This window comes from Macaca thibetana, chromosome 11 (genome assembly GCF_024542745.1).
Source record: "Macaca thibetana thibetana isolate TM-01 chromosome 11, ASM2454274v1, whole genome shotgun sequence".
In the NCBI taxonomy this organism is placed as follows: Eukaryota; Metazoa; Chordata; class Mammalia; order Primates; family Cercopithecidae; genus Macaca; species Macaca thibetana.
In genome coordinates this window covers 54,000,531-54,023,766 of record NC_065588.1, presented here as the reverse complement: position 1 = coordinate 54,023,766, position 23,236 = coordinate 54,000,531, and the positions used below count along the sequence as shown (strand labels likewise).

Here is a 23,236-nt window from a genome sequence, read left to right as displayed (position 1 = left end):
GAGAACAGGAATACCATCCTATGTGTCCAAAGACAGGGAACCACAGATACACCTTTGTAGGGAGTTTATATATGTTTTTAAGTTTCTGTAATAAAAGGTTTCAAAAAAGACAATCTTTAAATATCCATAACTTGCACCTGGCAATTATGCTTTTTTTTTGCTTACTTTCTTTTCTTTTTTTATAGATGCAGGGTCTTGCTGTATTGCCCAAGCTGGTCTCATACTCCTGGGCTCAAGTGATCTTCTCTCCTCAGTCTCCCAAAGTGCTGGGATTATTGGCATTAGCCACTGTGCCCAGCCCAATTATATATAAGAGATATTTACACATGCATATATGTACAATGTAATAATCATTTGTGATAACAAAAGAATTAGGGGGGGAACTATTTCAACCAGTAGAATAATGGTGACAAAATGATGGAACACACAATGGAACTTTATGCAGCTATAAAAACTAAAAAGGGCCAGGTGTGGTGGCTCATGCCTGTAATCTCAATACTTTGGGAAGCCAAGGCAGGTGGATCATGAGGTCAAGAGACTGAGACCATCCTGGCCAACATGGTGAAACCCTGTTTCTACTAAAAATACAAAAATTAGCTGGGTGTGGTGGTGTATACCTGTAGTCCCAGCTACTCGGGAGGCTGAGGCAGGAGAATCCCTTGAACCCAGGGGGCGTAGGTTGCAAGGAGCCGAGATCACACCACTCCACCCCAGCCTGGGCAACAGAGCAAGAATCCGTCTCAAAAAAGAAAAAAAAAAAAGATGTACTGCCATTGAAAGCTCTCTAAGGTTTATTGTCAAGGGAAATAAAAGCAAGGTATAGAACAGTGTGTTTAATTTACTATATATTGTTTATAAATAAAAAGGAAAGGAAATAAGAATCTCCATTCATAATTGTTTGTAATCATACAAAAAAAGGCTGGAAGGATACATGCAAAAATAAGACCAGGGATAACCTGTGGAGCTGGAGAAGGGATGGTGGGGAGAGAATGGGAAATAAGCAGATGAGAGACAAGTAAGGGAGGGAAATATTTCTTTTTTTTTTTTTTGAGACAGAGTCTTGCTCTGTCGCCCAGGCTGGAGCATAGTGGCGTGATTTTGGCTCGGCTCACTGCAACCTCTGCCTCCCAGGTTCAAGCGATTCTCCTGCCTCAGCCTCCTGAGTAGCTGGGACTACAGACATGCCCCACCACACCCCGCTAATTTTTGTATTTTTAGTAGAGACGGGGTTTCACCATGTTGGCCAGGCTGGTCTTGAACTCTTGACCTCAGGTGGTCCACCTGCCTCGGCCTCCTAAAGTGCTGGGATTACAGGCATAAGCCACCGTGCCCAGCCGGGAAATATTTCATTACATACCTTTTAAATAGTATTTTCTGGATTTTGTATCATGGGAAAGTATTATCTATTTAATAATTATATAAGGAATTTAAAATAGCCATTAAAAACTTGTGAGAGATATATAGGTAGTTGGAGACAAATTTATGAGATATAAAAGAGGAAAAGCTGAAAATGAATGAGCTAGGCATTCATTTCAAGAAGTTGAACAAACAGCAAAATAAACCCAGAAAAGTAGAAGGGAGGAAAAGAAAGATTAGAGTAGAAATTAATAGAAAACAAATACAACAGAGAAGCTCAACAGAGCCAAAAGTTGGTTCTTTGAAAAGACTAATAAAACTGACTTACCTCTGATGCAACTGACCAATAACAAATGAGTGACGCAAAAATAACCCATAAGGGATGAAAAGAGGAACCTCATTACAGATGCCACAGAGATTAAAAAGATAGAAGAATATAATGAACTTTATGCCAATAAACCTTAAAAGTCAGATGAAATGAACAAACTCCTGAAAAGAAAACTTAAACTAACCAAAGTAGAAATAGAAAACTTTGAATATTCCTAAAACTACTTCAGAAAATGGATCAGTAGTTAAAAATCTACCCTCAGCCAGGTGTGGGTGGCTCACGCCTGTAATCCCAGCTCTTCAGGAGGTCAAGGCAAGCAGATTGAGGTCAGGAGTTCGAGACCAGCCTGGCCAACATGGTGAAACGCCGTCTCTACTAAAAATACAAAAATTAGCTGGGCATGGTGGCGCACACCTGTAATTCCAGCTACTTGGGAGGCTGACGCACAAGAATCTCTTGAACCTGGGAGACGGAGGTTTCAGTGAGCTAAGATCATGCCACTGCACTCCAGCCTGGGTGACAGAGTAAGACTCTGTCTCAAAAAAAATAATAATAATTAAAAAAAAAAAAAAAAAGGATAGTCAAGGATAATATATATGACCACATTCGGTCCATTTCAGGAATGCAAAGTTGGTTCAACATTAGAAAACCTATAAATTATTTAATTTCAAAATTAAACATGGCCTTAAAACATATAAATAAAAAATTAACAAAATTGCCAAATCCACCATCACAGTGGGAATATTAACAGAGTTCTTTCAATGATCACGAGTCAACTCAACATAAAGTTGTAGAAAATCTGAACAATACAATAAGCATCTTGAACTGCTTAAATGGAGAAAAGACATGCTTTCAAGCACAAACATACAATTTTTAAAAATTCATCAAAAAGAAAGTCTCAACAATCTCCAAAAGAATCATTGACACAATGGCATAAAATTAGAAACCAACAGCAATCATATAAAAACAACAAAGCAAAACACATTTGTTTAGAAATATATTAAGCTAATTCTAAATAAGTTCAGAAGCATGTAGAAACCATAATGAAAATGGAAACATCACATATTAAAATTTGAGGGATGCAACCAAAATAGTACTCAGAGTGAAATGTAGAGCTTTAAGTGTATAATTAAGAGAGAAGACAGATTGAAAATTAGTGAGGTAAGCATTTCGCTGAAGAAGCTGTAAAAATATTTGCAACTTATATCACAGACAAAAGGATAATATCTCTACTGTATACAGTTCTTATAAATTGACAAGAAAAAGACCAGTAAGCCATTAGGAAAATGAGCAAAGAATTTGGATAGCTGAAAGAAAAGAGTAAAGAAGGGAATAGAGACAACCCTTAAATGAGTAAAATTAGACATTTTTTTTCTTAAGAGAAATGCAAATTAAAACCACACTAAGAAATCATTCTTTCTCTGATGCCTAGCTGATGATGGCCAAAATCCAAAAATTTAAAAATATACGGGGTTGGCATGGCTATAGGGAAATCAGCATTCCCATACATTGTTAGAGGGAAAGTAATTTACCTAAGCAGAGTAATTTGGCAGTACATAGCAAAATTACACAAACTTACTTCCAGGAACTTAATTTACATATATTCTATAAGTACAAGATTATTCACTGCAGCACTCGTGTGTTAATAAAAGATTTAAAACAAGCTAAATGTCCATCAACAGGGAACTATTTAGATAAACAATGATACAGCTATATAACAGAATAACAGAAACTATATACAGGAATAAGGATGACTTTTTTTTTTTTTGAGGCAGAGTATCACTCTGTTGCTCAGGCTGGAGTGCAATGGTATGACAACAGCTCACTGCAACCTTGACCTCCTGGGCTGAAAAGATCCTCCCTTATCAGCCTCCTGAGCAGCTGGGACCACAGGCACACACTACCACACCTGACTAAATATTTTTTTGTAGAGATGGAATCTCACTACATTGGCCAGGCTGGTCTCAAACTACTGGCCTAAAGTGATCTTCCTGCCTCCACTTCCCAAAGTGCTAGGATTACAGGCATGACACACGACACCTGGCCCAAGTAAGGTTTTAGATATATATATTTATTTGGAAAGAGTGCGAAGATATATGCTTATATGTGCATTTAAAAAAATCTCAGAGTATATAAAGAAATTAACAATGGTTACCTTTCTTTAAGGATGGAAAGAGGCTAATGAGGGACAAGATGTATTAATCCTTTTCTCTGTATATCTTTTAAGCATTTCTATAGTTGAGTTATGTGGATGTGATGCCTATTCAGAAAATTTAATATAGAATTTTTTATTTAAAAAATTTGAGATGATGTCTTGCTGTGTCACCAAGGCTGAAGCGCAGTGGCGTGTTCATAGCTCACTGTAGCCTTGACCTCCTGGGTTGAAGAGATCCTCCCAACTCAGCCTCCCAAGTAGCTGGGACCACAGCACATACCACTACACCTGGTTTTTTTTTTTTTTTTTTTTTTTTCCACAGAGACAGGGTCTCATTGTGTTACCTAGGCTGGTCTCAAAGTGATCCTTTGAGGCCTAGCCTCAAGTGATCCTTCCACCTTGGCCTCCCAAAATGCTAGGATTATAGGGCATGAGCTACCATGCCTGGCCAGAATTTTTTAATGTTAAACAAAATTCAAGTTGTTAGAAAAAAAGAAATCAGAATAACACAAAGAAAGGAGAAGGAAGGAAATAACAAAGATAAAATAGTGAACGTGTGGCGGGGCACAGTGGCTCACGCCTATAATCCCAGCACTTTGGGAGGCCGAGGCAGGTGGATCACCTGAGGTCAGGAGTTCGAGACCAGCCTGATCAACATGGAGAAACCCCGTCTCTACTAAAAATACAAAAATTAGCCAGGCATGGTGGCACATAAAGCACTATGTGCTATCTCGTGATAGTGAGTGAGTTCTCAAGAGATCTGGTTGTAGCACGTCCCCCCTCTCTCTTTTGCTCCTGCTCCCGCCATGTGAGACTCTGGCTCCCCATTTGCCTTTCACGATGATTGAAGCTTCCTAAATCCTCCCCGGAAGTAGAGGCTGCTATGCTTCCTGTATGGCCAGCACAACTGTGAGACAAACCTCTTTTCTTTGTAAATTGCCCAGTCACAGGTATTTCTTTATAACAATGTAAGAATGGACTAATACAATGTTAGTGAAATACTAAATGGACAACAGGATAAACAAAACCAAAAGGTGATTATTGGACTAATAAAGTAGACAAGCCTCTGGCAACATAGATCAAGAAAAAAGAGAAAAGGCAAAGTCAATATTAGGAAAGCAAAAGAGGATATATCTATAAAAAGAGTTTATTAAAAAACCTGTAATTTTATGCTAATACATTTGAAAATTTAGACAAATGAATAATGGTCTATGAAACTATACTTTATTAAAGCTTCATGATGGAGCAAACCTAAAAAGCCATACAATCTTTAAATAAATTAAATTAAATCAGTAGCAACAACCATCCCCACAATATACCAGTTTTGTAGCATATTGCGGGGATGGGGAGGATTCACTTTATCTAACCTTTTTTTTTTTTTTTTTTTTGAGATAGAGTCATGCTCTGTCACCCAGGCTGGAGTCCAGTGGCGTAACAGCTCCTAACAGCCTCAACCTCTCCAACTCAAGCAATCCTCCTGCTTCAGGCTCCCAAGTAGCTGGGACTACAGATGTACACCACCACACCACGCTAATTTAAAACTTTTTTTTGGAGAGACAGGAGTCTCATTATGTTGCTCAGGCTGGGCTCCTAGGCTCAAGCAATCTTCCTGCCTTGGCCTCCCAAAGTGCTGGGATTACAGGCATGAACCACCACACCCGACCCTACCTAACCTTTGAAGAATAATCTCTATCTTAGCAAACTGCTCCACGGAGCAGAAAAAGAGGGAAGCTCCTCAAGACATTTTATGAAGTGAATGTAACTTTATACAAAAACAAAGTAAGTATAAGAACAGAAAATTATAGACCAATCCACTTATGAAAATAGTTATAAAAGTTAATTATACTATCAGGATATTGAATATAGCAATGTATAAAAAATACTTCATGACCATGGATTATCCCAGAAATGAAAGAATAAAAAAAACTATAAATTTAACATTTTTAATATTAAAAAAACCATATCACTATCTCAATAGACACAGAATAAGCATGTGTTAAAATTCCACACCTGTACATGGTGAAAATATCCAGCAGTCTAGGTACAGAATGGAACTTCACATACCTGATAAAAGGTATCTGCAAAAAGCCGCAGGAAAACATCATGCTAACAGTGAAACTTCAGGAGCATCCCCTTTAAAGTCAGAAACAAGTCAAGGATGCCCATCATTGCCACTTCTGTTGCATTTGAGGTATAAGAAAAATGAAATGTATAAGACTTAGAAAGGAAGAAACCAAAACTGTCTCTCTTGCAAATGACATAATTATCTATACAGAAAATCCACAAGCATTTGTGAACTACTAAAAATGAAAGAGTTCAAAAAAAGTTGCTGAATATAAGATCAATATGTAAAACCAATAATGTGACCATGTGCCAGCAACAATCAGAAAACGGAATTTTTGGCCAGGCACGGTGGCTCATGCCTGTAATCCCAACACTTTAGTAGGCCAAGGGTGGATCACATGAGGCCAGGAGTTTGAGACTAGCCTGGCCAACATGGTGAAACCCCCTCTCTAAAAAAAACACAATAATTAGCCGGGCATGGTGGTGCACACCTGTAATCCCAGCTACTCGGGAGGCTGAAGCAGAGAATCACTTGAACCTGGGAGGCAGAGGTTGCAGTGAGCCAAGATCGCACCTCAGCCTTGATGACAGAACAAGACCCCATCTCAAATAATAATAACAATAAAGAAAATGAAATTTGTAAAAGATGCTATTTAAAATAGAATCAAAAAACTATAAGGTCCTGTATGTTTGAAATATTTGTATACACAAACAATACAAAAATAAAAACTATAAGGTATCTAAGACTAATCTCACATAAGATGTACAAGAATTTTTAGAGAAAATTAAAACTTTACTAAAGTATAGGACAACAAGCAAATGGAAACAAACATGTTCATAGTGTGTGAAGGCTTCATATTATAAAGTATCAATTCTCTCCAAATCAGTCTAAAATTAAATTCTAGCCAAAATCCCCAAAAGGAGTTTTAATAGAACTTGACCAATGATAGGCCTGACAGTTTTGAAGAATAAAGGCAAGTATATCCTACCATATACCAAGATTTATGAAAAAGCTATAGTAATTAAAACAATGTGGTAATGACATAAGAATAGATAGACTATTGGAACAAAAGAGAAGCCAAGAAGAAAATGCACATATATTTGAGAACTTGGTAAATAACTGAGGAGGCATTACAAATCAGAGAGGAATGTATGGTGTATTCAATAAACAGTGCTGGGGCAACTGTGGAAAATAGGTGTATCTAGGTCCCAATCTTATAACATACATTAAGATAAATTTGTATTGAATTGTAGTCCAAAGTATGAGAAACTCTATTCACACTTTTCTACTTTTTTAGAAACCCCCCAAAAAAATGAATAGTAAATAGGAAAGGATTAAATAAAAAACATAAAATGTACAAGGTATAAAGAAAAAGACTGATAAGTTTGACTATATTAGAATTTAAATTTTTTTAAATTAAAATTCATTTAAGACACTATAAACAAAAAAGACAAAGTATAGATAGACAGAATGTAGGTGACAAAATAATTAAATCTGAAATTTATAAAGAATGCCTTCCTAACTTATTCTGTGAGACTGGCATTGCCATAGTATCAAAGCTAGACAATACTACTACAAAACACTACAAGAAAACAATAGACTAATATCTTTTTTTTTTTTTTTTTTTGAGATGGAGTCTTGCTCTGTCACTTAGGCTGGAGTGCAGTGTGCAATCCTGGCTCGCTGCAACCTCCATCACCCAGGTTCAAGCGATTCCCCTGCCTCAGTTTCCTGAGTAGCTGGGATTACAGGTGGGTGCCACCACATTCAGCTAATTTTTGTATTTTCAGTACAGACAGGGTTTCACCATGTTGGCCAGGCTGGTCTCAAACTCCTGACCTCAGATGATCCACCTGCCTTGGCCTTCCAAAGTGCTGGGATTACAGGTGTGAGCCACCACGCCTAGCGACTAATATCTTTTATACATACAGATGCAAAATTCCTCAACTAAATGGTAGCAAACCAAATTCAGCAGCATATTAAAGCATTATACATCATGATTTATGTTGGATTCACTCCAAGAATGCAAGGATGGTTCAACATAGGTAAATCAATGTCATACACTATATTAATAGACTGAAGGGGAAAAAACCCACATGACCATCTCAACTGATGCAGAAAATGCACTTGATAAATTAAATAACCTTTTCATGTAAAAAACAATCAACTAGGAACAGGAGGGAATGTCTTCAATTATTGATAAAGTCCATATAAGAAAAACCCACAACTAACATCATACTCAATGGTGAAACATTGAAAGCTTCTCCCCTAAGATTAGGAACAAGACAAGGATAGACACTTTTTTCATTTCTATTCAATATAGTACTGGAAGTTTTAGAGTGATTAGGAGTGAAAAATAAATGAAAGGCATCCAATGGTGTTTTTTGTAGAAAAAAAATCTTAAAATTCACATGGAATTTCCAGGGATCCCAAATACCCATAACAATCTTAAAAAAAAAAGAACAAAGTTAGAGGACTCACATTTCCTGACTTAAATCTTAATACAAAGCTACTATACTCAAAACAGTGTGATCCTGGCATAAAGACAGACATATTTACCAATGGAATAGAATAGAAAGGCCAGAAATAAACCCTCACATATATTGTCAATTGATTTTTGGTAAGGATATCAAGAATATTCCATGGGGAAAGGACAATCTTTTCAACAAATGGTGCCAGGAAAACTGGATATCCATATTCAAAACAATGAAGTTGTACTATATGCAAAAATTACACCATATACAAAAATTAACTCAAAATCAGCAGCTGGGCACAATGGCACACCCTTATAATCCCAGCTATTCAGAAGCTGAAGTAAGAAGCTTACCTGAGCCCAGGAGTTTAAGGCTAGTCTGGGCAACATAACGAGACCCCCATCTCTAAGAAAAAAATATTAACCTCAAATGAATCAAAGACTTAAATTTAAGAGCTAAAACTATAAAACTCTTGGAAATCAAAATTAAAAGCTTTTGTGTGCCAAAGGACACTGCTGAGGCTGGAGAATCGCTTGAACCTGGGAGGCGGAGGTCACAGTTAGCTGAGATTGCGCCATTGCACTCCAGCCCGGGCAACAAGAGTGAAACTCTGTCTCAAAAAACAAAGCAAAACAAAAGATAGTAAAAAGGCAACCACAGGATGGGAGAAAATATTTACAAAGCATAGATCTGATAAGGGATTAATATTCAGAATATATTACATAAAGAACTCTCACAACTCACCAAGAAAAACCAACTCAATTCAAAAATGGGCAGAGGATTTGAATAGACATTTCTCCAAAAAAGATATACAAATGGTCACCAAGCACATGAAAGATGTTCAACATCATTAGTTACTAGGGAAATGCAAATCAAAAACCACTATGAGATACTACTTCACACCCATTAAGATGGCTATTACTGAAAAAAAAAAAAGAAAAAGAAAACAAAAGAAAGGAAAATAAGTGATGGAGATAGCATGGAGAAACTGGAACCCTATGCACTGCTACTAGGAATGTAAAATGATGCAGCTGCTATGGAAAAACAGTTCAGCAGTTCCTAAAAAAATTAAACCTAGAATTACCATAAGGCACATTCTACTCCTAGGTACAGACCCAAAAGAACTGAAAACAGGACTCAAACAGATACTTGAACACCAATGTTCATCACAGCATTATTCGCAATAACCAAAAGAAGAAAACCCAAGTGTCCATCCATCAACAAATAGGTAAACAAAATGTATATACAGACAATGGAACATGATTAAGCCATAAAAAGGAATAAAATTCTGATATATGCTACAACATGGATGAACCTTGAAAACACCATGCTAAGTGAAATAAGCCAGACACAAAAGGACAAATCTTGTATGATTCCACTCATATAAAGTACCTCGAACAGGAAACTGATACAGACAGAAAGCAGAACAGAGTCTGGGAGAGGGAGAAATAGTTATTTTTGTTTGGGATGATGAAAAAAGTTTTGGAAATAGTAGTGATGGTGACAGAACATTGTGAGTGTTTCCACTGAATTGTACACTTAAAGACTGTTAGAATGAACTTTTAGGTTATATATTTTTTCAATCATTAAAAAAATTGAGGGCTGGGCATGGTGGCTCACGCCTGTCATCCCAGCACTTTGGGAGGCCAAGGCAGACGGATCACAAGGTCAGGAGTTTGAGACCAGCCTGGCCAAGATGGTGAAACCCCGTCTCCACTAAAAATACAAAAATTAGCTGGGCATGGTGGTGGGCGCCTGTAGTCCCAGCTAGTCTGGAGGCTGAGGCAGGAGAATCGCTTGAACCTGAGAGGCAGAGGTTGCAGTGAGCCAAGATCGCGCCATTTCACTCCAGCCTGGGCAACAAGAGTGAAACTCTGTCTCAGAAAAACAGAACAAAACAAACAAACAAAAAATTGAATTCACCAATAACATACACTCCTGTAACCCAGTGATTCTACTTTCTAGGTATTTCCCTGGAGAAATTCTTGTACACTCACAATAAGACCTACATTGCAGCACTGTGTATAAGGGCATTAGAGTTGAAACCCAACTGTTTATCAACAGAGGAATGGGTAAGTAAGCAATGAAACACAATATAGACATTAAAATCACTCAACCAGGCTGGGCATGGTAGCTCGCACCTGTAATCCCAGCACTTCGGGAGGCTGAGGCAGGTGGACCACTTGAGGTCAGGAGTTCAAGACCAGCCTGGCCAACATGGTGAAACCCCTTCCCTACTAAAAATATAAAAATTAGCTGGGCATGGTGGCGGGTGCCTATAGTCCCAGCTACTCAGGAGGCTGAGGCAGCAGAATCACTTGAACCCAGGAGGCAGAGGTTGCAGTGAGCCTACATTGTGCTACTGTACTCCAGTCTGGGTGACAGAGCGAGACTTTGTCTCCAAAAAAAAAAAAAAAAAAAAATCACTCAACCAGAGCTCCACGTCATGCCATGGAGTGGCAAACACACTGATCAGTGAAAAAAACAAGTTGATACTCCTGATGTACAATTTTAAAGTACAAAACACTATCTATTGTCTGTAATACGTATATACCATTAATAAAAATACAAAACAAGCGTAGTGAGGGTTGTGGTTGTTTCTGGTGAGGAGGGAGAGTGATTAAATATGAAGGTGGGCTTTAGCTATTAGCATAAGTATTTTATTCCTTTTTTTAAACCAGAGATCTGAAGCAAATCAGGCAAAACATTAACATCTGTTTAATTTGGCAGTGAATTTATGGGTCTCTATGACATTTTTTTTTTTGGTATAATTATATGTTTTATAACTTAAAACTGATATCTCTAGAATTTTACTTGATAAGAATTGAATTGGCCTACTACCCTAGACCTTCCTTTTGAGGCAAATTGCTCTCCCAGGGTTCTGCATCCCAGCCCTGTCCACATTTTTTTCTCATTCTTTCTACTACACCTTGATCTCCCTCTCCTCCTCTTCACTAACATCCCCCCAACAGCCTTCAAAATATTCTAGTCTGTTGCATCTTAAAACACACACCAATAAATAGAAATTTATTTAATTCCACATAGCTAACCAGTTGTTCCCTAGCCCCACAGAGACTGCACTTTCAACAAACAACATGCACGCTCTTCCTACTGAGGAGGCATCAGGCCAGCAACAGGTCACAGTGCCTGCCCTGGAGTAGGGGCTTTACTTGATCACCTAGGCAAGTGGCATAAGAACTGACAACTAGAAGCAACCAGATAGGAATGGCCTCAACTTTCTGCCACCAAAACCTCCAGACTCATTAGCAAATACACTTCCAGTTACGACCCTAGACCTTCCTTTTGAGGCAAATTGCTCTCCCAGGATTCTGCATCCCAGCCCTGCCCATATTCTTTTCTCATTCTCTCTACTGTATCTTCACCTCCCTCTCCTCCTCTCCACTAACATTCACCCAACAGCCTTCAACATGTTCTAATCTATTCTATCTTAAAACACACACCAAACACAGAATGCCCCCTCTCTCAATCCCCCAGCACCTCTCACTAATGCTTACCTTTTATCTCTCCTTCATAGCCAAAATTCTTCAAAGATTTCCATTCTTTTCCTTTGAGACAGAGTCTCACTCTGTCATCCAGGCTTGAGTACAATGGCGCGATCTCAGCTCACTGCGACCTCTGCCTCCTGGGTTCAAGCAATTCTCCTGCCTCAGCCTCCCAAGTAGCTGGGATTACAGGCACCCACCACCACACCTAGCTAATTTTGTATTTTTACTAGACATGGGGCTTCACCATATTGGCCAGGCTGTTCTCGAACTCTTGACCTCAAGTGATTTGCCTACCTTGGCCTCCCAAAGTGCTGGGATTACAGGCATGAGCCACCATGCCCTGCTGAGTTCCACTTTTTCACCACTTTTCTCAACACCTCATCTTCACCACTCTGCTCAAATTGCCCCAGCAAAGATCACCAATGACGTCTATCATTAAGTCCAACCAAAGGACTGGTCAGGAGTGCCTGGGAGTAGAGGATTTATACTTTCCATCTGGCTCTCTTCTCTACTGTCTGGATTTTTTATTTCCAAGTACATGTTTTGCCTTTATTAAAATAATAATGACTATGATTGCCTACAAGCAGTTTTTAATCCTCCTCTTCCTTGAAGGTTCAGGCACAGCCAACACCATGGACCAATTTCCCCTTGAGATATGTCCTTCCTCATTTCCATGTCACCATAGCCTCCTCTCTGGCCCCTTCTTCTGGCAAAGCCCTCTTCTTCCCATGCTCTCAATATTGGCTTCCTTGAAGTTCTGTCTCATTTTTCTCATTAGATACTGTTTCCTTGGGGGATTTCATCCATACCTTGGCTTCAGTTATAGCTGAGACGAGGATGACTCCCCACCTCTGGGTTCAATTCAGATCTCTCTGCTGAACTCCAGACCCAGAGATCCACAGCCTCCTTGGAAATCTCTGCCTGATCGCCTCACCATTTACCTTCATCACACCTACTCCTGTTCCCATTATACCTATCTCAGTAACACGAATCACCGTCTATCTAACTGCACAAGCCAGAAGCCTGGAAATCATTCCTGACTCCTTCTTACTCTATTGATTTTGCCCCCTAAATCTCTCTCCAAATATTCACATTTCTTCATTCCCCGGCCACTTTTATTGCATACCTGGATTACTGCAGCTGCCTAAGTGAGCTCTCAATCTTTGCTATACTCCAGCTAGAGTGGACCTTCAAATCCAAACCTGAATATGTCATCATTCTGCTTCAGATACCTCATTGCCTCCCCCAACCACTGTCTCTTGGATTGTCTAAACTCCTCATCATAGCTACAGAGCCCTTCGTGACCTGTCCCCTACCAACTGCCCAGACTCATCTCCTATACTCCTCTTCCCATGATTATCCCCATCAGTCCCTGTGAATATCTGTCAGTTCCTGGGATAGGCCATTGCCTCTTGTCTCCAGGCCTTTTGCACTTAGCGCACCTTCCATTTGGAATGCCCTCTTCTTCCCCACACCATCCTCTCCATCTGCTAGGCTAACTCCTCATCCTCCAATGTCAGTTCAAAGGTCACTTTTCCCAAGAGGCCTCCTTTTTACCCTGGACTCCGTCCTGACTGTGTGCTCCCCTGCAGGCTGCACTTCACTGCTCATGGCATTTATCCTGCTTGTTGTGGCTGTTTATTTAACATGCTTCCTGAAAGCAAGACTACGTCTCATCCACCTTTTTGTTCCTAGTTTCTATTAGTGCTTGGCACAGAGCATATGTTCACCAGAGATGAGGAAGCTATGCAGTCTTGACCTCAGTTCTTGGCCAACTGAAGATACAAACACCCAAAGGAATAACTAGAATACAATGAAGTAAGTGCTATAACGGATTATATATGTGTTTGGATGCTTGTATTATTAAGTGCTGAAGGAACACAACTAACTAATTTTCTGTGTTAATCAAGAAAGGTGACATTAGAACTGGCTTGTCATTCATTTCATTCATTCATTGAATAATTTCTAGGTACCTATTTGAGCAAAGCACTGTTCCAGGAGCTGTGGATACAGCAGAAAACGAGACAGACATCATCCCTGCCTTCCCAGAGCTTATCTTAGTGAGGGAAGACAGAAATTAAACAAATACAGTAATTTCAAGTAATGATACATGCTTTGAAGAATGCAAAACACTGTGGATGCTTACTCGGACAGGAGCAATAGGTGCATGTGTGTGTATGTGTGTCTGTTTGCTTATGTTAGGTTCCCTGGGAATTGTCACTTGAATATAACCTGAATGAGGGGATGGGGCTGATCATTCAAACATCTGCAGGAGACTGCTCTAGGCAGAGGGAACAATGAGACCCACTGGTTTGAAGGACAGAAAAAGGCCAGTGTGGCAGAAATACAATGAGTACTTATATCTCTATCCCAGAACTTGTCCCTGAATTCCAGAATCACAGAGCCAACTGTCAACTGGACATCACCACTAGGATGTCTAAAGGCACCTCAACCTTCAATATCCAAAACCAACCTAATTTCCTCCCCCAAACCTGTTCCTTCACACTTCAGTAAATTACAATTCCATCATTCCAGTTGCTCAAGCCACAAATCTTGAAGTAATCCATGATTCTATCCCACATCCAAACCATCAACAAATCTCATTGGCTCTACCTTCAAAATATATCCAGAATCCAACTACTTCCCATCACCTCCACTGCTACCACCCTGGTCTGTGCTGAAACATTTGGATCTTAGCCTTTGTGCAAGGCAGAAACACTGAAGGTTTTTCAGGACTGAACGAAGAAGTGATGCAGACTTACAGGTGTGTTGGAGCCAACTGGTAAGTTTTGGAGAATGTTGCAAGACAGTTAACATCATTTGACTTGGGCATCATGGGAGTATTTTTACCACAGATATTGGCAAACATTACAAATCAGGGGTTCCCTGTCACACCCACAGAGATCTGGGTGTCCAACACTTACCAGCACACGACTGCAGGTACAAATCTGCATTATGGAAAGATAACTCTGACAGGTGTCATGTAATTCTTTACAGGTGTGTATATTTATGAATACATGAGAATGACCTAAGGAACTTTTTGCATTCTATATTTGCCTGCCTCCACTCAGCTAAGGACCACTAGATCAGAGGCACTTGTAAAGAAGCTGTTCGCAAGGATGCAGGCAAGAGTGAAGGTACCGACCACACGAAAGCATAGGAGAGTTTTGAGAGATATCTAGAAGTAGGAAAAACGGGCTTTATTTACTCTGAGAGAGCTAGATTCCTTTCCTTCATCTCACTTCTTAGTTGATAATTATAGACTCATTTCTATGATTCTGTGTTCCCCTCTAATGCAGCCTGTGAGGGCAGGGGCTGCACATTTGCTCACCATTGTATCCCCAGAGCCCAGCCTAATGCCTGCATATACAGCAAGACCTCACTGAAGAGCCATTAAATAAATAAAAGGAGGGACAATGCAGAGGAGAAGAAAGAGTCAAGGATGGCACTCAGGTTTATTGCTGAGGTGACAAAAAGGAGAAATGTGGGAAAAAGATGAAGTGTGGTTGGGGGTATGGAGAAGAGGATCTGGGAAATGTTGACTTGAAGTGCCTCTGAATATCCAGGTAATGATGTCCAGGTGGCAGCTGGAAACACGTTTTATTTTATTTTATTTTGAGACAGAGTTGCGCTCTAGTCACCTAGGCTAGAGTGCAATGGCGTGATCTCACCTCACTGCAACCTCCGCCTCCCAGGTTTAAGTTATTCTCCTGTCTCAGCCTCCCAAGTAGCTGGGATTACAGGGTGCCCACAGCCATGGCCGGCTTAGTTTTATATTTTTAGTAGAGACAGGGTTTTGCCATGTTTGCCAGGCTGCTCCTGAACTCGTGACCTCAGGTGATCCACCTGCCTTGGCCTCCCAAAGTGCTGAGATTACAGGCGTGAGCCACTGCGCCCAGCCTGGAAATAATGTGTTTTTGCTATTTTTTTTTCTTTTCTGAGACAGAGTCTCACTCTGTCACCCAGGTTGGAGCACAGTGGCACAACCTCGGCTCACTGCAACATCCACCTCCCTGGTTCAAGCAATTCTCCTGTCTTAGCCTCCTGAGTAGCTGGGACTACAGGCACCCGCTACTACACCCAGCTAATTTTTGTATTTTTAGAAGAGATGGGGTTTCACCATATTGGTCAGGCTGGTCTTGAACTCCTGACCTCAGGCGATCTGCCCCCCTCGGCCTCCCAAAGTGCTGGTGGCATGAGCCACCATGCCCTGCTGGAAATATGTTTTAAATCTTGGAGGGAGCCCCCTGACTATAAGATGCAATTCTCTTCCCTTAGAATCTGAACTGTCCCTATGGGAGTGTCAACTTCCTCTCTCAAGACTCACCCGAACCTCGGCCTCTCGGGGCCTCCCATTGAGGTCGCACTTGGACCCATTGCCATAGGTCTGGCTGTGGTAGCGTTTCAGACGATGCTGCTTGGAGGCCTGGAGAAGACATGAGGCAGGAGGGGGGGAGATGAGAAAGACAGCAAAGAGGAAGGATGGCACTGCATCCTCACAGAGACAAAAGAATGGCCTGTGCCCCCCAGGAAGCTTTGTCCTAATGGCCACCAAGCCCCAAGAAACAGATCAGCTAATCTTGACCCTCCCCTTCTTGTCAGGGCTTTCAGCCGGTGGCCAGAACCCCTTCTCCCCGAATCCCACACTCTTGCCACCTTGGCTGTTTCATCATCCCAGTCGAAGGCCGATTGGTAGTAGCCAAGATAGAGGACTTCACCTTTGATCTCTGAATCTGCAAGAGAAGCCACAGAGAAGCACTGTTACCCCTAAGAGGAGTAAGAGGGAACTGGGGAGGCAGGTTACCTTCAATGATACGATGCTGAGGGCTTAAGGAAAACATAGGAGGGAGTTACCTTCCATGTGGTATTGCTGGATGTGGCGTCCATAACAGAATTCATATGTCCACCAGTCCTTTGTCTGACAATTAAAAATTAAACAATCAGGGGGATGGGGTGCAGACGTCTTTTATTGGAATCAGAGTCTCCTGGCTCCAAGACACATGGCCTCTCATCTACTTGCACACTCAATTCTCTTCCCTTCACTTCCACTCTCAATTCTCCAGACTTTCAGTAAGGAGGGAGGGCTGCTTTCCTTCTGTGACGTAGAGAGTTATCTCTAAAGTCTATTTTCCACTTGTGGTCTTTCCATTCCTCCCTCTTAAAAGATTTTTTAAATCCTCATTTCCCCTCCATAAAGATAAGAAATTATGGTATCCCTGAAGCAATCATATTAGGGAAACATAGAAGAACCCAAAATTAAATATTAATTGAACTTCTTGGACATTCCTTGCACTGTTCTGGCCACTGGGAATACAACTATGAACAAGATAAATTATTTGACCTCATGGAGTTTACATTCTAATGCTGGGATTCAGACCGAAAATAAACAAACTGATTCAGTTAATATGATTTCAGATCATGAAAAGTGCTACGATGAAAATAAAATTGGATACTGGAGTGGAGTGATAGGGCAGGGGGTGACTTTAGCAGGTAGGCTTAAGAAAGTACTCCTCCTACCCGACGCAGACCCTCAGTCTTGCGTTAGCCCTTTTCTGTGATCTTCTTTTTTGTTTTTTGTTTTTTGGTTTTTTTTGAGACAGAGTTTCACTCTGTCGCCCAGGCTGGAGTGCAGTGGCCCGATCTCAGCTCACTGCAAGCTCCGCCTCCCGGGTTCACGCCATTCTCCTGCCTCAGCCTCCCGAGTAGCTGGGATTACAGGCGCCCGCCACCACGCCCAGCTAATTTTTTTTTTTTTTTGTATTTTTAGTAGAGACGGGGTTTCACCGTGGTCTCGATCTCCTGACCTCGTGATCCACCCGCCTTGGCTTCCCAAAGTGCTGGGATTACAGGCGTGAGCCACCGCGCCCGGCCTTTTCTGAGATCTTCTATCCTAACCTGCTCCTACATTCAGCAAAGTGTCATCAATGGTTACAGGATTCTTTGCTTCTTTCTTGTCCGTGTAATCTGTCTACTCCTCCAATGGTCTTCTTAACCACTACAGGTCCCCTAGATCCTGCCTCATTCACTGGACTACAGTTCTCGGATGAACTGCTAGTTCCCAAGCCCTCATTCTATCTAACCCAGTCCCTTTCACCTTCAGCAAGCAGGGAGCATCTCTCATTGGGCTCAACAACTCAGGGATCCCAGGCCCTTGGTAAGCAGGTGTTTCCTCCTCCCTTTCACGCTGGAAGTGAATAGCTCCAGCTGGCAGGCGACACTCATAGCGCTGTTTGTACTTAGAGGAGACAATCACCACGTCCGAAGATTGGCTCTGGGAAAGAAGGGAGGGTCGGGGGGCAAGGAAGCAAAGAAAGGCTGGGATCAGGGAAAACAACGAAATCCCTCTTCAGACCCTGGGGAAGAGCTCAGTCGAAGACAGAATAAGCCACGAGCTCTCCAGCTGTATTTAGTGGGTGAGGCGAGAGGGCGCTCCCATTTCTCCACGAGAACGGAGTTCCGGTGTTTCGATAGTAAACTGAGACCTGAACGTTGACAGCGGGAAGCCCCACCTCTCCCAATTCCTGGCCCCTAGAGAATGGGTCTCAGTCTGCGATCCCCAGGGATCACCGTAAAAGCAATACCTACTCTTCCCGATTTCCCGTAGGCTCCAGCCCCAGACTCGGGAGCTGCCCTTCTTCCTCTATCTCTTACTCGCTTCCTCTTCTGCCCGGACCCTCGCCCCTTATACGCCTCTCACCTGCCCTCCCATGACAGGCAACGGCAGGATCTCGATCCCATAACGCATCTCACTCAGCTCCTCCAGGTTCAGGCTCCCAACACCGCCAGTCAGACTTGCGGGTAACAGGAGTCCCAGAAGCAGCAGTCCCAACACACTGGACAGCACGGTTTCCGCCGCCATCTTTCGTTCCCCCGCTTATCCAGAGAATCTGTTTCCGCCCTAAGCCTGGCAGCGGCCTCAACACGCCCATCGGCGCCACATGATTTTATTGGCTATATGTTCTATCCCTCCCACGTACCCTATTCCTATTTGTAAACGTAGCTTCAAGGCCCCGGGGAGGTGGATCACGACGATTAGAAAAATCAATTGCGGTCTGTGATTGGTCAGAGACCAGCCAATCATCGACAAGATCAAACCCCTCTCGCCTACCCCAATTTCAGAGGCGTGGTCTATGCGCTTGGCCCTTTTATGTTTGCCCTCTGTCTTCGCCTAAATGTCATGCGCATCTCATTGCTTTTTCAGATGTTTGTACCTGCCCACCGCTGGGCGGAGTATTGAGGCAGATAGGTAACTTGCGCAGTGCCCGTGAAAGTTATTCAATGCTTGTTGCAAAACAAATAATTATTATACAGACGCTTACCTCTTTTCATATATACATATTGCTTTGGGGCAATAAGAAAATTTGTGTCAAAATCTTCCTATACGATCCTGCAGTTGACCTCCAAAAAAACTATCCTAGAGAAATAATGCGGGCAGTCAGACGCGGTGGCACGCACCTGTGGTATCAGCTACTCCGGAAGCTGAGGCAGGAGGATCTCCCGAGCCCAGGAGTTCAAGTGCAGCCTGCACAACACAGCGAAACAGGGTCTCGAATAAGTGAGTACATACATACATACATACATACATACAGGGGCTTCCAGTTAAAGGTGGAATTATGTATTACTCTCCAGGCCGTAAGAAAGGGAAAGGAGACAACAACAGCAACATTTTGGAAGCTGGAAATCGAACCGAAGAATGGTAACTGGTTTAGCAAACTTGAGAATATTGATTACGAAACAAAGGTAAACAAGAGCCTGATTATACCTTTGGAAAATCCTCTCTGGGGAATCTCACCAGCTCCAAAGAAAAATCCCAAAGATACCCTCATCAGAATTCTCTTAATGATGTAGATAATTATAATGAATTCCACATGGAAGACTTTGGCCTAGGTGCCCCAGCCCTCATTTCACTTTCCAATCAGCGTTTTAGTGTTCTTACTCTTCAAAATAAATAGCCAGAGATCATTAGACGTTTAAGGAAGGACTTTAATATACAAGTAAGAAACAAAAACAAACAAGAAGGAAAAAGCAAATGAGAGGAAACATAAATTGCAACGGAGTGGGGAAAAAAAAAACCACCAAAAATAAAACATTTAAAAATTGGCTGGGCACGGTGGTTCATGCCTGTAATCCCAAAACTTTGGGAGGCCGAGGTGGGCGGATCACTTGAGGTCAGGAGTTCAAGACCAGCCTGGCTAATGTGGTGAAACCCTGTATTTACTAAAAATACGAAAATTAGCTGGGCATGGTGGCACACGCCTGTAGCTACTCAGGAGGCTGAGGCCGAAGAATTGATTGAACCTGGGAGGCAGAAGTGGCCTTGAGCTGAGATTGCTGCACTGCATTCCAGCCTAGGCCACAGAGCTAGACTCCATCTAAAACAACAAAACATTAAAAATAATCCATCATCAGACTTCTCAAAGAGATATTATAGTGCATTCATAAAATAACAACAGGAAACTACTTGAGAGTAACTACTATTTCGATAAGCAAAAAGAGCTCTTGGAAACTAAAGCCATGTTACAGAAATAAAAATTCTGTACAAAGACTGGAGGATAAAGTTGAAGAAGATCAAATTTGTTCTACTTTAGGAGAAAACATAAAAATTAAAGGATCAGTCCAGAAGGTCTGGACGAAATAAGAGTTCTAAATTAGAGTTCCAGAAAGAGAACAGAGAATCAGAAGCGAAGAAATCATCAAAAAAATTATTTAAAAGGACTAACCCAAACTGAAGAATAGAGTCTCCAAATTGAACGGGCACCCTAAGTATCCAGAACAACAAATTAAACCCACACCAAGACACATCATTATAGAATCTCAGAGCACTGGACACAGAGAAACAATTCTAAAAGCTTCCAGAAAGAAAGAACAAGTTGCATACACAGACAAAAAATCAGAACATGTGACTTCATGTTGTTGCTTTGTTAATAAATTTTTAAAAAATCAGAACAGCATTAGGATTAAGAATCAGAACACCATTACTACCCAAAGCAATCTATAGATTAAATGCAATCCCTATCAAAATGCCAATGACATTCTTAACAGAAATAGAAAAAACAACCCTAAAAGACCTAGCATGGAACCACAAAAGACCTAGAATAGCCAAAGCTATCCCGAGAAAAAAGAACAAAACTGGAGGAATCACATTACCCAACTTCAAATTATACTACAGAGCTATAATAACCAAAACAGCATGGTACTGGCATAAAAACAGACACAGACCAATGGAATGGAATACAGAATCCAGAAACAAGTCCATATATCTGTAGTGAACTCATTTTTGACAAAGGTGCCAAGAACAGACACTGGAGGAGAGACAGTTCTTCAATAAATGGTACAGGGAAGACTAGATATCCGTATGCAGAAGAATAAAACTTGACCCCTATCTCTTGCCATACATAAAAATCAAATCAAAATGGCTTAAAGACTTACATCTATGACCTGAAACTATTGAACTACTGTAAGAAAACTTTGAGGAGCCTCTCTGGGACATTGGCCTGGGCAAAAATTTCTTGAGATACCCAACAAGCACAGGTAACCAAAACAAAAATGGACAAATAGAATCACATCAAGTTAAAAAGCTTCTGCACAGCAAAGAAAACAATCAACAAAGTGAAGAGACAACCCACAGAATGGGAGAAAATACTTGCAAACTACTCATCTGACAAGGGAGTAGTAACCAGAATATATAAGGAGCACAAACAAAAGAAAAAAATCTAATAATCTGATTTTAAAATGGGCAAAAGATCTGAATAGACATTTCTCAAAAGAAGACATACAAATGGCAAACAGGTGTATGAAAAGGTACTCAACATGATTGATCATCAGAGAAATGAAAATCAAAACTACAATGAGATATCATCTCACTCCAGTTTAAATGGCTTTTACCCAAAAGATAGGCAATAACACATATTTGAGAGGACGTGGAGAAAAGGGAACCCTTGTACACTGTTGGTGTGAATGTAAATTAGTACAACCACTATGGAAAACAGTTTGGAGTTTCCTCAAAAAACTAAAAATAGAGCTACCATAAAATTCAGCATTCCCACTGATGGGTATATACCCAACAGAAAGGAAATCAATATATCGAAATGATATCTGTACTCCCATTTTTGTTGCAGCACCATTCACAATAGCTAAGATTTGGAGGCAACCTAAGTGTCCATCAACAGATGGATTTAAAAAATGTAGTGCATATACACATAGGAGTACTTACTATTCAGCCATGAAAAAGAATGAGATCCTGTCACTTGAAACAACATGGATGGATCTGGAGGTCATTATGTCAAGTGAAATAAGCCAGGCACAGAAAGACAAACTTCACATGTTCTCACTTATTTTTGAGAGCTAAAAATCAAAGCAGTTGAATTCACAGAGATAGAGAGTAGAAGGATGGTTACCAAATGCTGGGAAGGGTAGTGTGGGGTTGGGGAGAAGTAGGGATGGCTAATGGGTACAAAACATAGAAATAATGAAAAACACCTAGTATTTGATAGCATAACAGGGTAACTATAGTCAATAATAATTGTACATTTTAAAATAAAGAGTATAATTGGATCGTTTGTAACACAAAGGATAAATTCTTGAGGGGATGGATACTCCTTTTTTTTTTTTTTTGAGACAGAGTCTCGCTCTATCACCCATGCTGGAGTGCAGTGGCATGATCTCAGCTCACTGCAAGCTCCGCCTCCTGGGTTCACGCCATTCTCCTGCCTCAGCCTCCTGAGTAGCTGAGACTACAGGCGCCCACCACCACGCCCGGCTAATTTTTTGTATTTTTAGTAGAGACGGAGTTTCACCATGTTAGCCAGGATGGTCTCGATCTCCTGACCTCGTGATCCGCCCGTCTCGGCCTCCTAAAGTGCTGAGATTACAGGCATGAGCCACCGCACCCGACCAGATACTCCATTTTTCATGATGTGATTGTTACTTATTGTATGTCTGTATCAAAGTATCTCATGTACCCCATAAATATATACATATATACACCACTGTGTGCCCACACAAATTTAAAATACAATTTTTTAAATTTTAAAAAAAGGAATCAGAACAGCATTGGGCTTACAAACTCATCAACATTGGGAGGGCTGGGTGTGGTGCCTCACTCCTGTAATCCCAGCACTTTCGGAGGCCGAGATGGGAGGATCACTTGAGCCCAAGAGTTTGAGACCAGCCAGGACAACATAGGGAGACTCCATCTTTACAAAAAAATAAAAAATAAAAAAGTAGCAGGGCATGGTAGCGAGTGCCTGTGATCCCAGCTGCTTGGGAGGCTGAGGTAGGAGTATTACTTGAGCCCAGGAGGTCAAGGCTGCAGTCAGCCATGAACACGCCACGGTATACAACCAGCCTGGG

At 41.2% G+C, this 23,236-nt stretch overlaps 1 protein-coding gene across 9 annotated transcripts in view; it reads right to left on the bottom strand.

Moving 5' to 3' along the window:
* OS9 (OS9 endoplasmic reticulum lectin) overlaps positions 1-18,913 on the bottom strand; it is a 28,374-nt gene extending 9,461 nt beyond the window's left edge. For all 9 annotated transcript variants that reach the window (XM_050747275.1, XM_050747279.1, XM_050747277.1 and 6 more), the window contains exons 1-5: positions 18,582-18,913; positions 17,979-18,155; positions 16,739-16,802; positions 16,541-16,617; positions 16,212-16,310 (exon numbers count right to left, since the gene is read on the bottom strand). In XM_050747275.1, coding sequence (XP_050603232.1) covers positions 16,212-16,310; positions 16,541-16,617; positions 16,739-16,802; positions 17,979-18,155; positions 18,582-18,743 — 579 coding nt within the window. In that variant the 5' untranslated portion in view covers positions 18,744-18,913. The remainder of the gene's footprint in view (positions 1-16,211; positions 16,311-16,540; positions 16,618-16,738; positions 16,803-17,978; positions 18,156-18,581) is intronic.
* Positions 18,914-23,236: the final 4,323 nt, after the last annotated feature.